This window comes from Nycticebus coucang, chromosome 5, assembly GCF_027406575.1.
Source record: "Nycticebus coucang isolate mNycCou1 chromosome 5, mNycCou1.pri, whole genome shotgun sequence".
Lineage (NCBI taxonomy): Eukaryota > Metazoa > Chordata > Mammalia > Primates > Lorisidae > Nycticebus > Nycticebus coucang.
This window is the reverse complement of record NC_069784.1, coordinates 57,028,154-57,041,662: the sequence shown is the minus strand read 5'-3', so window position 1 is coordinate 57,041,662 and position 13,509 is coordinate 57,028,154. Positions and strand designations below refer to the sequence as shown.

Here is a 13,509-nt window from a genome sequence, read left to right as displayed (position 1 = left end):
AACAGACATAGATTGGTTGACTGCATTAAAAAACTCAAGCCATCCATTTGCTGTCTGCAAGAAACACACCTGGCTTCAAAAGACAAATTAAAGGTCCAAGTCAAGGGTTGGAAGACAATTTTTCAGGCAAATGGAATTCAGAAGAAAAGAGGAGTTGCAATCTTATTTTCAGATACATGTGGATTTAAAGCAACTAAAGTCAAAAAAGACAAAGATGGTCACTTTATATTGGTCAAGGGAAAAATACAACAAGAAGACATTTCAATTCTAAATATCTATGCACCCAATTTAAATGCTCCCAGATTCTTGAAACAGACCTTACTCAGTCTGAGCAATATGATATCTGATAATACCATAATAACAGGGGACCTTAACACTCCTCTTACAGAGCTGGACAGATCCTCTAAACAGAAATTAAACAAGGATATAAGAGATTTAAATGAGACCCTAGAACAACTGTGCTTGATAGACGCATATAGAACACTCCATCCCAAAGATAAAGAATATACATTCTTCTCATCACCCCATGGAACATTGTCCAAAATTGATCATATCCTGGGACACAAAACAAATATCAACAGAATCAAAAGAATTGAAATTTTACCTTGTATCTTCTCAGACCATAAGGCACTAAAGGTGGAACTCAACTCTAACAAAAAATGGTCAACCCCACCCAAAGGCATGGAAATTAAACAATCTTCTGTTGAATAACAGATGGGTGCAGGAAGAAATAAAACAGGAAATCATTAACTTCCTTGAGCATAACAACAATGAAGACACAAGCTACCAAAACCTGTGGGTTACTGCAAAAGCAGTTTTGAGAGGAAAATTCATCGCTTTAGATGCCTACATTCGAAAAACAGAAAGAGAGCACATCAACAATCTCACAATAGTTCTTATGGAATTGGAAAAAGAAGAACAATCTAAGCCTAAACTCAGTAGAAGAAAAGAAATATCCAAAATCAAATCAAAGATCAATGAAATTGAAAACAAAAGAATCATTCAGAAAATTAATGAAACAAGGAGTTGGTTTTTTGAAAAAATAAATAAAATAGATAAACCATTGGCGAGACTAATGAGGAATAGAAAAGTAAAATCTCTAGTAACCTCAATCAGAAATGATAAAGGGGAAATAACAACTGATCCCACAGAGATACAAGAGATCATCTCTGAATACTACCAGAAACTCTATGCCCAGAAATTTGACAATGTGAAAGAAATGGATCAATATTTGGAATCACACCCTCTCCCTAGACTCAGCCAGGAAGAAATAGAGCTCCTGAACAGACCAATTTCAAGCACTGAGAGCAAAGAAACAATAAAAAATCTTCCAACCAAAAAATGCCCTGGTCCAGATGGCTTCACTCCAGAATTCTATCAAACCTTCAAGGAAGAGCTTACTCCTGTACTGCAGAAATTATTCCAAAAAATTGAGGAAGAAGGATTCTTCCCCAACACATTCTATGAAGCAAACATCACCCTGATACCAAAACCAGGAAAAGACCCAAACAAAAAGGAGAATTTCAGACCAATCTCACTCATGAACATAGACGCAAAAATTCTCAACAAAATCCTAGCCAATAGATTACAGCTTATAATCAAAAAAGTCATTCATCATGATCAAGTAGGCTTCATCCCAGGGATGAAAGGCTGGTTTAACATACGCAAGTCTATAAACCTTATCCACCATATTAATAGAGGCAAAAATAAAGATCACATGATCCTCTCAATAGATGCAGAAAAAGCATTTGATAAAATCCAGCATCCTTTTCTAATTAGAACATTGAAGAGTATAGGCATAGGTGGCACATTTCTAAAACTGATTGAAGCTATCTATGACAAACCCACAGCCAATATTTTACTGAATGCAGTAAAACTGAAAGCTTTTCCTCTTAGAACTGGAACCAGACACGGTTGTCCTCTGTCACCTTTACTATTCAACGTAGTGCTGGAAGTTCTAGCCAATACAATTAGGCAAGACAAGGAAATCAAGGGAATCCAAATGGGAGCAGAGGAGGTCAAACTCTTCCTCTTTGCTGACGACATGATCTTATACTTAGAGAACCCCAAAGACTCAACCACAAGACTCCTAGAAGTCATCAAAAAATACAGTAATGTTTCAGGATATAAAATCAATGTCCACAAGTCAGTAGCCTTTGTGTACACCAATAACAGTCAAGATGAGAAGCTAATTAAGGACACAACTCCCTTCACCATAGTCTCAAAGCAAATGAAATACCTAGGAATATACCTAACGAAGGAGGTGAAGGACCTCTATAAAGAAAACTATGAAATCCTCAGAAAGGAAATAGCAGAGGATATTAACAAATGGAAGAACATACCATGGTCATGGATAGGAAGAATCAACATTGTTAAAATGTCTATACTTCCCAAAGCAATCTAACTATTCAATGCCATTCCTATCAAAATACCAACATCGTACTCTCAAGATTTGGAAAAAATGATTCTGCGTTTTGTATGGAACCGGAAAAGACCCCGTATAGCTAAGGCAGTTCTCTATAACAAAAATAAAGCTGGGGGCATCAGCATACCAGATTTTAGTCTGTACTACAAAGCCATAGTGCTCAAGACAGCATGTTACTGGCACAAAAACAGAGACATAGACACTTGGAATCGAATTGAAAACCAAGAAATGAAACTAACATTTTACAACCACCTAATCTTTGATAAACCAAACAAGAACATACCTTGGGGGAAAGACTCCCTATTCAATAAATGGTTTTGGGAGAACTGGATGTCTACATGTAAAAGACTGAAACTGGACCCACACTTTTCCCCACTCACAAAAATTGATTCAAGATGGATAAAGGACTTAAATTTAAGGCATGAAACAATAAAAATCTTCAAAGAAAGCATAGGAAAAACACTGGAAGATATTGGCCTGGGGAAAGACTTCATGAAGAAGACTGCCATGGCAATTGCCATAACAACAAAAATAAACAAATGGGACTTCATTAAACTGAAAAGCTTCTGTACAGCTAAGGAGACAATAAGTAAAGCAAAGAGACAACCTACACAATGGGAAAGGATATTTGCATATTTTCAATCAGACAAAAGCTTGATAACTAGGATCTATAGAGAACTCAAATTAATCCACATGAAAAAAGCCAACAATCCCTTATATCAATGGGCAAGAGACATGAATAGAACTTTCTCTAAAGATGACAGACAAATGGCTAACAAACACATGAAAAAATGTTCATCATCTCTATATATTAGAGAAATGCAAATCAAAACAACCCTGAGATATCATCTAACCCCAGTGAGAATGGCCCACATCATAAAATCTCAAAACTGCAGATGCTGGCGTGGATGTGGAGAGAAGGGAACACTTTTACACTGCTGGTGGGACTGTAAAGTAGTACAACCTTTCTGGAAGGAAGTATGGAGAAACCTCAAAGCACTCAAGCTAGACCTCCCATTTGATCCTGCAATCCCATTACTGGGCATCTACCCAGAAGGAAAGAAATCCTTTTATCATAAGGACACTTGTACTAGACTGTTTATTGCAGCTCAATTTACAATCGCCAAAATGCAGAAACAGCCTAAATGTCCACCAACCCAGGAATGGATTAACAAGCTGTGGTATATGTATACCATAGAATACTATTCAGCCATTAAAAATAATGGAGACTTTACATCCTTCATATTAACCTGGATGGAAGTGGAAGACATTATTCTTAGTAAAGCATCACAAGAATGGAGAAGCATGAATCCTATATACTCAATTTTGATATGAGGACAATTAATGACAATTATGGTCATGGGGGGGGAAACAGAAAGAGGGAAAGAGGGAGGTGGGTGGGGCCTTGGTGTGTGTCACACTTTCTGGGGGCAAGACATGATTGCAAGAGGGACTTTTGCAATCAGTGTAACCTAACAATTGCAATCAGTGTAACCTGGCTTATTGTACCCTCAATGAATCCCCAACAATAAAAAAAAAAAAAATGGCCATCAATGACAGGAGGCAGAAAAAAAAAACTGTTAGATGTCCACAATTGTCCAGATAGTCTTAATGCTATAAGGCTGCTAATAATATTTCTATCTTGTTAATGAAGAAGTCAAAACCCACAGAAGTTAAAATTATCTTGTCTAAGTAGTTGGGAGAAGTGAGGTTGTAATCTAGAGACATTTGATTCCAAAGCTTGTGCTCTTACCACTATGCCACACCAAGGAGAACTTAGCAGTGTAGACTTTATAAAATACATTTTATAATGTAAAGGGGTTGGCCTTAGGGTCATTGGGATTGAGAGGATACCCATCCGCCACCTTGGATAAATAATGGGAAAGCACCAAGCCAATGAGAGCAGACACTCCATAGTTTTACCCACATCTCTGATAAATGGCAATAAATCCCCTCGTAGCTGTGTGATGAGATGGACATCAAGCATCCAGTGGTCCAGACACAGGCCAGGAATGTGGATCTGCTCAGTGGTAGAAGGTCACGGGCATTAGAACATGTAGATTTTTTTTTCTTGTCTTCATTTGGGAGTAGCCCGGATCTTTAAAGCCACAGCGCTTTCTGACTCCTTTCCTAATGACATGAAAGGTGAACTGTTGGAATAGAAATGTTTCCTCTGGAAAATACTCCACAGTTGTGTGTTTAATGCAACAGGGGTGCACGTGTGCACACACACAGGATGGGGTTCTGTACTCAAATTAATGTAGGAGATGTGAGGTTTTTATTTGGTAAAACTGCATTCTCTGCATCCAGACTTCTGAGATCCTTTGTTGTCTAATCTCCTGTGTGATTAGTCATGAAGGTCATTGAAATGTGATGTTTCAGACAATGCAGGTGTGTGTGTGTGTGTGTGTGTGTTATGAATTTGTAAATCTTATAGGACTTATGTTCTGGGAAGCAAAATTTGAAAGACCTTGATATAATCTTGGGGTTCTAGTAACAGTGGGCCATATTATTAGATATATGATCCTACTAAAAACATATTAGATAACTGATCCTACTAAAAACAAATGATTCAGATATTCTGTGGTGAATGTACATACATATTCCTTACTTTCTGTGTCTGTGTTTGTGTATATGCATTCTCTCTCTCTCTCACTCACACACACACACTAGCTAGGAATGGGAAACATCAGGAAAAACTAAAGAAAAAATGACAGAAAATAGGAACTACAGCAGTTAGTGGAACATGTTGCCTTTGCCCTAGGGATGGAGTCAATACAACCAGCCAACCCTTTTGGTGCCCTTGAATGAGAAGGCCAGTAGACAGAGCCCAGTCCCTGGACCATCCCAGAGGGAGCTGGGCTCACTCTCAGGGTGAGGCTGAGCCAGAAGAAGCCAACTGCACAGACGCGCTGTTGCACTCCATACACCCTCTGACCATGATCTTTGTCAGCAACCTGAGGCTTTCTGGTTTCCAGAAGAAACAAGCATGAGCATGAGCTGTCTCTTGAGGGATACTGTAACCCTAGGCTTCAGTGGTCCCCATAGGAACATTCCAGGTAAATAACCCCTCCCTTCTCTCCTGGGCTGAGGCACTGCTCATCTCCAGCTTACATCTCAGAGCAGGCCTTTCATCAGTAGCCCTGACCCTAACCTTCCTTTCCAACATAGGTTGTACATCTCCCCTCTGCATTCCCATACTTTGCCTTGTTGTTTGACATGATGGTTCAATCAGAAAACTGAACTCCTCAAAGGCAGAGAGCATGCCTGCTCCCCTCAGTGCTCCCACTCCAGCACAGTACACAGAGCCTGTGTTCAATGAATAAATGAGCCTGTCTGAGGGTGTGAGACTGAAGAGAGCTCCCATATGAGATAAGGTGGGGCAGCTTCTGAGATATAAGGCCCAACTGCCTCTCCACTTGGTTTTCCGAAGCACCTGGGTTTATCTGTAGGCCATGAGCTCCCCCAACTTTGGGGTGATGCAAGTCCTGATCTGGGAAGTCTGTGGTGGAAGGGATGGGCCTACACTGAAGAGCTTTCCCAACATGAATGGAGAAACATGAGACCCTAGTGGTACAAGGACAGAAGGAGGAGGAAAATTGAAGGACATGGTGGAGGAGGCCAAGGGCCACCAGATGCCCCAACCTAAGATGGGTGGCCATGCACCCAACTGCACGGGGTCCTGCCCACTCACATGTCCGGTCACCCAGATCAATTCTCTTAGCCTCTCTGAACCTGGGTTTTCTCATCTGTTATGCAGAGCAATAACAATATTAATATTTCTTTTACTATTGCATATAGCTGCTTTTTAAATGAGGTAATTTAAAATTTCCTTATAATTCAAAAGAAACAGTGAACTAGATTTTACTTTGCAATTTTCAGTTATTATTAGCAGCAGTACTTAACAAGAGACCTGGAGAGCAAAGGAAGCATGAAATAAAGAGAGACTGAAGACGACATTGTCCCTTTGATGGAAAGCAGCTCCTCAAGTGTCACAAAGGCACAGAAGCCCTGCGCATATGGAAACTCCATAGAATTCAGGGTCTAGAGTAGCGGGCACAACCACATACTGGGTAAGAACCGAGGCACTGATGTAAAGTTGAGTTCAAATGTGAACTTCTATGAGTGTAACTTTAGGCAAAGTATTCACTTTAGGAAGCTGTTATCCTGCCCGCCTGTGCAGCCCCCGCATGAGGATAAGTTCTGTCTACCTTTCAGGGGACTAGCAGAATCAGTCACTCTTCACTCAATATGTGTCAAAATTTGCTATGTGTCAGGCATTGCTTTTGGCAGTGGGGGTACAGTGAAAAAGATCCCTAACCCCCGGGTGCTTCCATTCTAACAGGAAAGTCAGAACAATAATAAAATGGACATGCAATATATTAATGGCATTAGGTACTGAAACAGTCTAGGGAGAAAAATAAAGCAGGTGAGGGCCAGCCATGAGGCACAGTCCTTCCAGAGCCAGCTGGCAGGAGGTGGGGTGGTTGGCGCTGGGACAGGCTCAATGAGCTGCAGGTAGTACTTAGCTTGACACTTTCCTATGTGAGAAACCCACAGAAGCTAGGCCCCTGGGTCCTCACAGCATCCCAACACAATACAGGACATCCCCATAGGACAGGCACAAAAATAGGAAAGATTCACTTCTTTATTCAACAAGAACATACTGAGTGCCACCCACGGGGACATCAAAGCATGTAAGGCTAGTTCCCAGCTCTCACAGAGTGCCCAGATAGCAGGTTAAGGTAAACATATCTCCAGCAGAATGTCCCTGATGTGGGCCGGCCACAAGAACCCTGAGCACACTGCCCGCCTGTACAGCCCCCGCACTGTGCATGCTGCCCTCCCCCTCTTTGCCCAGTGGCCCGGCCACCCCAAACCCACCTGTCTCACACCAAAGACATGCTAATCAGACCGTCAGCTGTGTGGAGATGCACAAATGACAGGGAATGATATGGCCATGAAAGCTCATGGCCTTTCCCAGCTGACTTCTGTCTGAGGGCTCAGTCTAGACACCCTTTGTGTCAAGCATGGGCTCCAGCAGAGGAGCTGGCATTTTTGTTCCCTCTCCCTTGGCCCCTTTGCAGATGTGGTGGTTTCTGTAAAACATTGCCCCATCCCCAGCATCCCTGGGAGACATTCTCTCTGAGCTTGGAGGGAGAGTCAAAGAATGGGGAGGACAGACTTCCAGGCCTGGAAACGGCTCTTGGTGGTCTCACCCAAGTTTTTCATTTTACAGCAGAGGAAACTGAGGCCCAGAGAGAAGTGGCTTATCCAGTATTGTCGAAGGAATCTTTAATAGAGCTGGGATGAGAACAGAGGTAGGAGAATCTGGGAGACACAGTCTCTTGGAATTTCAAACCACAAGAACCACTTTAATACTTTTCATCTGATATGACTGTCACCCTCTTAGTCTCTAAGTTGCCTTTCAGATCCCCTGACCCAGCCCCTTCCACGCTATGCACCCAACAGTAGCAGGCACTATTGTAGGCGGTTTCATGAGACACAACCTCTCTGAGTGCAGGGGCCATGTAATTTGCCCGGAGTCACAGGGTCAGTAAATATTACTGTCTGACTCACTAGTCCAGCTCTGACCCCAGCACTAACCATTGTGCCGACTGTTGTCCTCCCAAACCTGCCAGGTAGTTCAGATCAGTCATCCCATCCCCCCAAAGGGAAAAGCACGTGCATATAAAGTGGCTAACTCATTGTTCAGCACATATTAGGTTCTCAGTAAATGAATGGAAATTCTGTCTTTCTTTTGAAGTGTCAAGAATAAACAGATTTGAGGGTAGATGTGGTGTTTCATGCCCAGGATCACTTGAAGCCAAGAGTTCAAGACCAACCTGGGCAATATAGCAAAACAATTGTATAGACAATTCTGTCTCTACAAGAAAGAATTTTTAAAAAATTAGCAGAGTTTGGCAGGGTGTGTCTGTGGTCCCAGCTACTTGGAAGGCTGAGCCAGGAGGATGACTTGAGCCCTGGTGGTGGGAGGTTGCTGTGAGCTGTGTTAGTGCCACTGCCCTCTAGCCTGCACGGCAGAGCCAGACCCTACCTCAAAACAAACAAAAAGGAGAAATTAATTTGTGTCATTTTTTCTTATGGATATTTAACAACATTTGGCAATACATTCATACAGGATTATGATCTGTGTATAGCATATATGTAGGATACAAAAATGTTGGTGTGTATATTTAAATAGTTTTAGGAAATACAAAGTGTGTATTAGCTTTACTAGTCAGAAATTTTTCAGAGGTATTTTCCTGAAGCAAAAACATAATAAAAATTATCCTACTCAGGCAACTACACTTAGGGTTGTATTTAGTACACTTTTCTCTTCCAGAAAAATTATGGAAAAGCAGTTTCATCATAGATCCTAGGACAGCAGCATTTAGTTCAAGGAAACTTTTCCCAGTTTCCCAGGAGTTCGGTTTCACTTTCTGGATTTGCTATTCTATCTAAATTGTTCCTGACTAAACCTCCAATAAATACTGCAGAGAACCCAATAGCCAGGAAGTCTGAGTTATTTTACATAAAAAATAGTGCATTAATATTTCATTTTTTTGTTGTTGTTGGGGATTCATTGAGGGTACACAGAACCAGGTTACCTTGATTGCTTTTGTTAGATAAGGACCTTCTTACATTTGTGTCCCTCTCCCCAAAGGTGCACTACAACCCGTGAACCCCCGTCCCCTCCCTCTCTCCCTTTCTCAGCTCTCCCCATCCCCCACCCCCCATTATGTACTAGGCCTTAATTGTCCTCATATCAGAATTGAGTACATAGTTATAAGAAACAGGATATGGTAGAACTCTGGGTTAACATAACAATGTCATGAGATTGAATATTCCGAAAGTTGCATTTCTAGCCCATCAACTTTCAGAAATGAGAGAGTCAGTGCTGTGAAGTTGACATTGGCTCTGGAGGCACCTTGTTCATCATTTGGCCCCATCTGCTACTTTATAGACCTACAAACTAGACCCAGAGTGGGGCAGGTATGTATGGCAGGGCAAAGAGGGAAGCAGGCAAAGTAATGGTATCAAGCAATTGTTTTAGGTTATCCTTTATATTCTGTAAAAATATGAACTTCCTTCTGCAGAGAAAAGTAAACTGTAAAAGGCATAGACCCTGTGGTATCAGCTGTCTGCATGCAACCTGGCAAAGGGTGCTGATGCTGCCCTTAGCAGTGGCCGGGGGCTCCCGCCCTTGGCTGCCTCGTCTTGCACTCTCTCTGCCAGCCCCTGACGCCTGTCCACCTGTGTCCACAGCCAGGGCCCACCCTGTGTTCTTGCTTGTGCAGGAGATGCCTTCCCTCGCTGCTCGGCCTCTGACTACCGCTCAGACTTGTAGTCAAGCTGCACTTTCTCAGGGAAGTCCTTTCTGATCTCCTAACAGGTAAAATTTGCAAATTGTAGGGTGCTCATAGATTCAACTTTACATTTGTTTGATGGATTATTTGATTAGTCTCCCTGTGTGTTGTAAATCCTAAAATAGTAGAGATGAGGACTGGAATAAAGCACAAGTTCAATCACTATTTATATAATGAATGAATGATAATCAGACACAAAGTCTGCTTATGCATTGTCCACACTGGCCAGGTTTCTGAGGACTTCTCAAACCTTGGTCTCAGCTGCTGTGGAGGGGGGAGGTCCCACTGCCTTGTGCTGGGTTCACAGACGTGCCGCAGGCACTCATTCGGCTGCCCAGTCCTTGGCTGCTGCAGTTTCTCCTTACACTGTCTTTTCTGCACACTTCTGAAGGATGAGGTGGTAGAAAACTATTTCTGTTCTAATTTATCCCAGGTCTTCAAACTCAGTCATCTACTTCATAGGAATTAAAGACTTTTTTCCAAAATAGCATTAACTTTCTGGGCTTAAGGTGGTCTTTATACTGGTGCCCAGGACAAACCCCAAGTTCACAGGTGGCTGTTATGCTACTGCGAGGGCCTCATCACCACCAAAACCTTTCCTCAAGTTAATCAAAGGGCAAGAAGGAGGAAGCTCTCAACCCCTAATTTCCTCTACAGATGCTGCTAACTTATGTGAGGAAGTTTATTCACAGCATTCCGGAGAGCATGGGATCCCGGGAGTCAAGAGCGGAAGAGTATTGGATAGAATAGCATAAACGCCGACCAAAGAAACAGACAGGAGGTTGCCAGGAATTGCAATCAGAGCTTTATTCTTGCCAAAGTCTGGGGGCTGCGCTAACTCTGGCAGGCTGCCTTGAGGAAGGGTCTACACTGCTGGGATTACGGGAAGGGGCGCAGGCTGGCAGACTGCAGGAGGGCACCACAGCACCGGGAGTTCCGCAGCCCGCTGTCCTATGTTTAGCAGCAGCAGTTGTCCTCATGGTCACAGCATGCAGGACCTCGGGACCTCATGGGGATGATTCCCAAACAGCAGCATTCAGAGCCATAGCACCCAGAGCCTCCACAGCCGCAGCCACAGCCGGAGGCGCAGCCCCCGGAGCTCTCACAACAACCAGACGATCCCAGATTGCAATCCTGGGGCCGCTGGACCCAGCGTCTCAGGGGGCTCACCCCGAAGGTCCGGGGAGCCAGACAGCAATAGCTGGTGGAGCAAGGTGCAGAGCATGGGTCAGAAGCACAGGCCTGGGAGGCTGAGCCCTGTGCAGGAGCTGGGACACAGGAGCTCTGGCCGGGAGAAGGGCACTGGACATAGTACATTTGGGTCTGACATGGAGCTGGGCACTTCACATACGTGGTCTGATACGTGGTCTGGCAGGGAGCTGGGCACTTCACATATGTGGTCTGGCAGGGAGCTGGGCACTTCACATACGTGGTCTGGCAGGGAGCTGGGCACTTCACATATGTGGTCTGGCAGGGAGCTGGGCACTTCACATACGTGGTCTGGCAGGGAGCTGGGCACTTCACATACTTGGTCTGGCAGGGAGCTGGGCACTTCACATATGTGGTCTGGCAGGGAGCTGGGCACTTCACATAGGTTGTCTGGCAGGGAGCTGGGCATTTGACATACGTGGTCTGGCAGGGAGCCAGGCACTTCACATAGGTTTGAGCAGAGGCCTGAGCAAGGCCTGTCCCACCAATGGCTTGCATCTCTCCAGGAGCTGGGCCTTTCACTGAGGCACCCTGGGTACTTTGCACAGCCCCCAGTCCAGAGCCTTTCACACAAGATGGGAATACTTGTGCCTGCTTCTGCTGGTCACACATTTTCCTGTGGTTTTGTAAAATCTGAAAAGAAAAATTTCATCAGAAGTGTGAAACTAGGAAGGTTTCAAGCAAGGCCATCAGCAACCTCTTTGGATAGAGTGATCTGTAAGCTGTGGCCTTTCTGAGAAAGCCTCAGACACTAAGGGAATATACCCCTGGCAGAAGGCTGGACTCAGAGCCAGTGTCTCTAGGCTCAGCACTTGTAGCTTCACTTGCCTAGTCTCTGCTTGCCTCTGGGCTCAGTCTCTATAATAAGAAATGAAGAGCTTGAAAGAGTGATGTCTGCATTTCTACTCAACTCTGCTAGCTTCCTCTCCTCTTACTTCCATCTAATATTGCAAATTATCCCTGAGAAATTGCTGTTCCCCAATTCGCTTCCCCCTGCCACAAATTCTCTGCCATCAGTTCTCTTCCAGGTGACTTTCCTTCTTCCTCCCTCCCAGGAAAGGCAAATTTATGTCAGAAGATCCTGAGCTAAAACAAGCCTCAAGCTGTGCCTGACAGGTGCAAAGAACATGGCCAAAGTTGAGCAAGTTTCCACCTTTTGCTCCTTGGACCTACTGGACCATCACTTCTCCTCATTTGCACAATAAACCAAGAGAAGACTACACACCTGTAGTCAGGGGAGGGGTGAGTCCTCAGCTTGCGCCTACCCCCTCCTCCCGCACCCCAGGTTGCGTGCTCCCACTAGCCCAGCTGTCCACCTCCATCAGTGGAGTCCTCAGCATCTACTTCTCACTGCCTCTCCCTCCCACACACTCCACTCCAACTGCACCCAGGCTGGGCTTCCTGGGTCGCCATGTCCCTGTCTCGTAGACTTACTCTCTTTGCTGACAGGACCAAGAGTGGAAGAAACCAATGATCTGAGGAACTGGCAATTGGGGAGACTTTTATAGGGCAGCAATGAGGCAATTTAATGGCATCTAAATGAAGCACCAGCAATCACGAGGATGAGGGCTGGTATTGCATTGACAAGATTCCTTCCCACTGCACCTGGCTCCTGTCAGAGGCAGGGCGTGTCTCTACTTGACACTGGTTTTTTCCCAAACATGAGATAAATGATCCTATCACCTTCAGCAGGAAACAAGGCAAACTCCTTTCCCTAGAAGTCATGAGTGATGCTTATGTGATCTGTCTCTAAAGAAGCTGTTTCTGGGCCACTCGGGTCTTTAAGGACTTGTCAAAGATATAGTTTTCAATTTTTCATGCACTGTGCCAAAGCCACCCTGTATCTTCCCAGTCTAAAGCAAGTATTATTTCTGAGGGTTTTCAGGGTGGCTTCTACTGGTGTGGGGTGCTGAGCATAAAGAGCTCCTTCCTATTGAACTAGTAGTCTCTGACTCAATAGGGTGCAAGGCCCCTAAGAAAGGGGTTTTTTCTGTGGACTCTCGGGTTATTGTAAGTTTATTTAAAAACTGGGTGGGTACTTTGTGATCACAGACATGAGACATCATGCCTGTTTCTTCTCTGCCTTCTCAAGCCCTATGACCTCCCACATCCTCACCTTCCTAGATCTCACTACCAGCCTTTGATTCCCCAAAACCCAGGGTAGGGGGAATTCTAGCCAGATGAACACTGTGTGATGTAATAACATTAGAATTGAACACTGAACTGAACACTTTTTATACACCAAACAATGCACAAGGCAGGTACATTTACAGGCGGATGTGGCTCAGACCCTGAAAGGTGAAATGAGTTACCTGTTGTCACAAAGTACACAGGGAAGCCAGAACTCAGATGTGGGTAGTCTGCCTCCATTTTCATCTCTACCATATGTTGCCTTTCATTTCCAAATGTACCTTTGTGCTTGAATCACTGCCTCCTGCCTCCTTTCCTTTTCCCTATACATACAGAGAAATATTCTCTGTTGAGTGTTTGCTATGTGCCAAGTAC

The 13,509-nt window shown here is 44.0% G+C and overlaps 1 protein-coding gene across 2 annotated transcripts; it reads right to left on the bottom strand.

The window, feature by feature from the left end:
- Window positions 1-10,752: 10,752 nt before the first annotated feature.
- On the bottom strand, window positions 10,753-11,616 carry C5H1orf68 (chromosome 5 C1orf68 homolog). Of its 2 annotated transcripts, XM_053590351.1 has the most exons (2): window positions 11,527-11,616; window positions 10,753-11,427 (listed from the first exon to the last, which is right to left on the bottom strand). In XM_053590351.1, exons 1-2 carry the CDS (start codon window positions 11,614-11,616, stop codon window positions 10,753-10,755), a joined length of 765 nt encoding a protein of 254 aa, XP_053446326.1. The 2 variants fall into 2 exon arrangements, with proteins under 2 accessions (XP_053446326.1, XP_053446325.1); XM_053590350.1 differs by having other exon boundaries at window positions 10,753-11,616.
- Window positions 11,617-13,509: the final 1,893 nt, after the last annotated feature.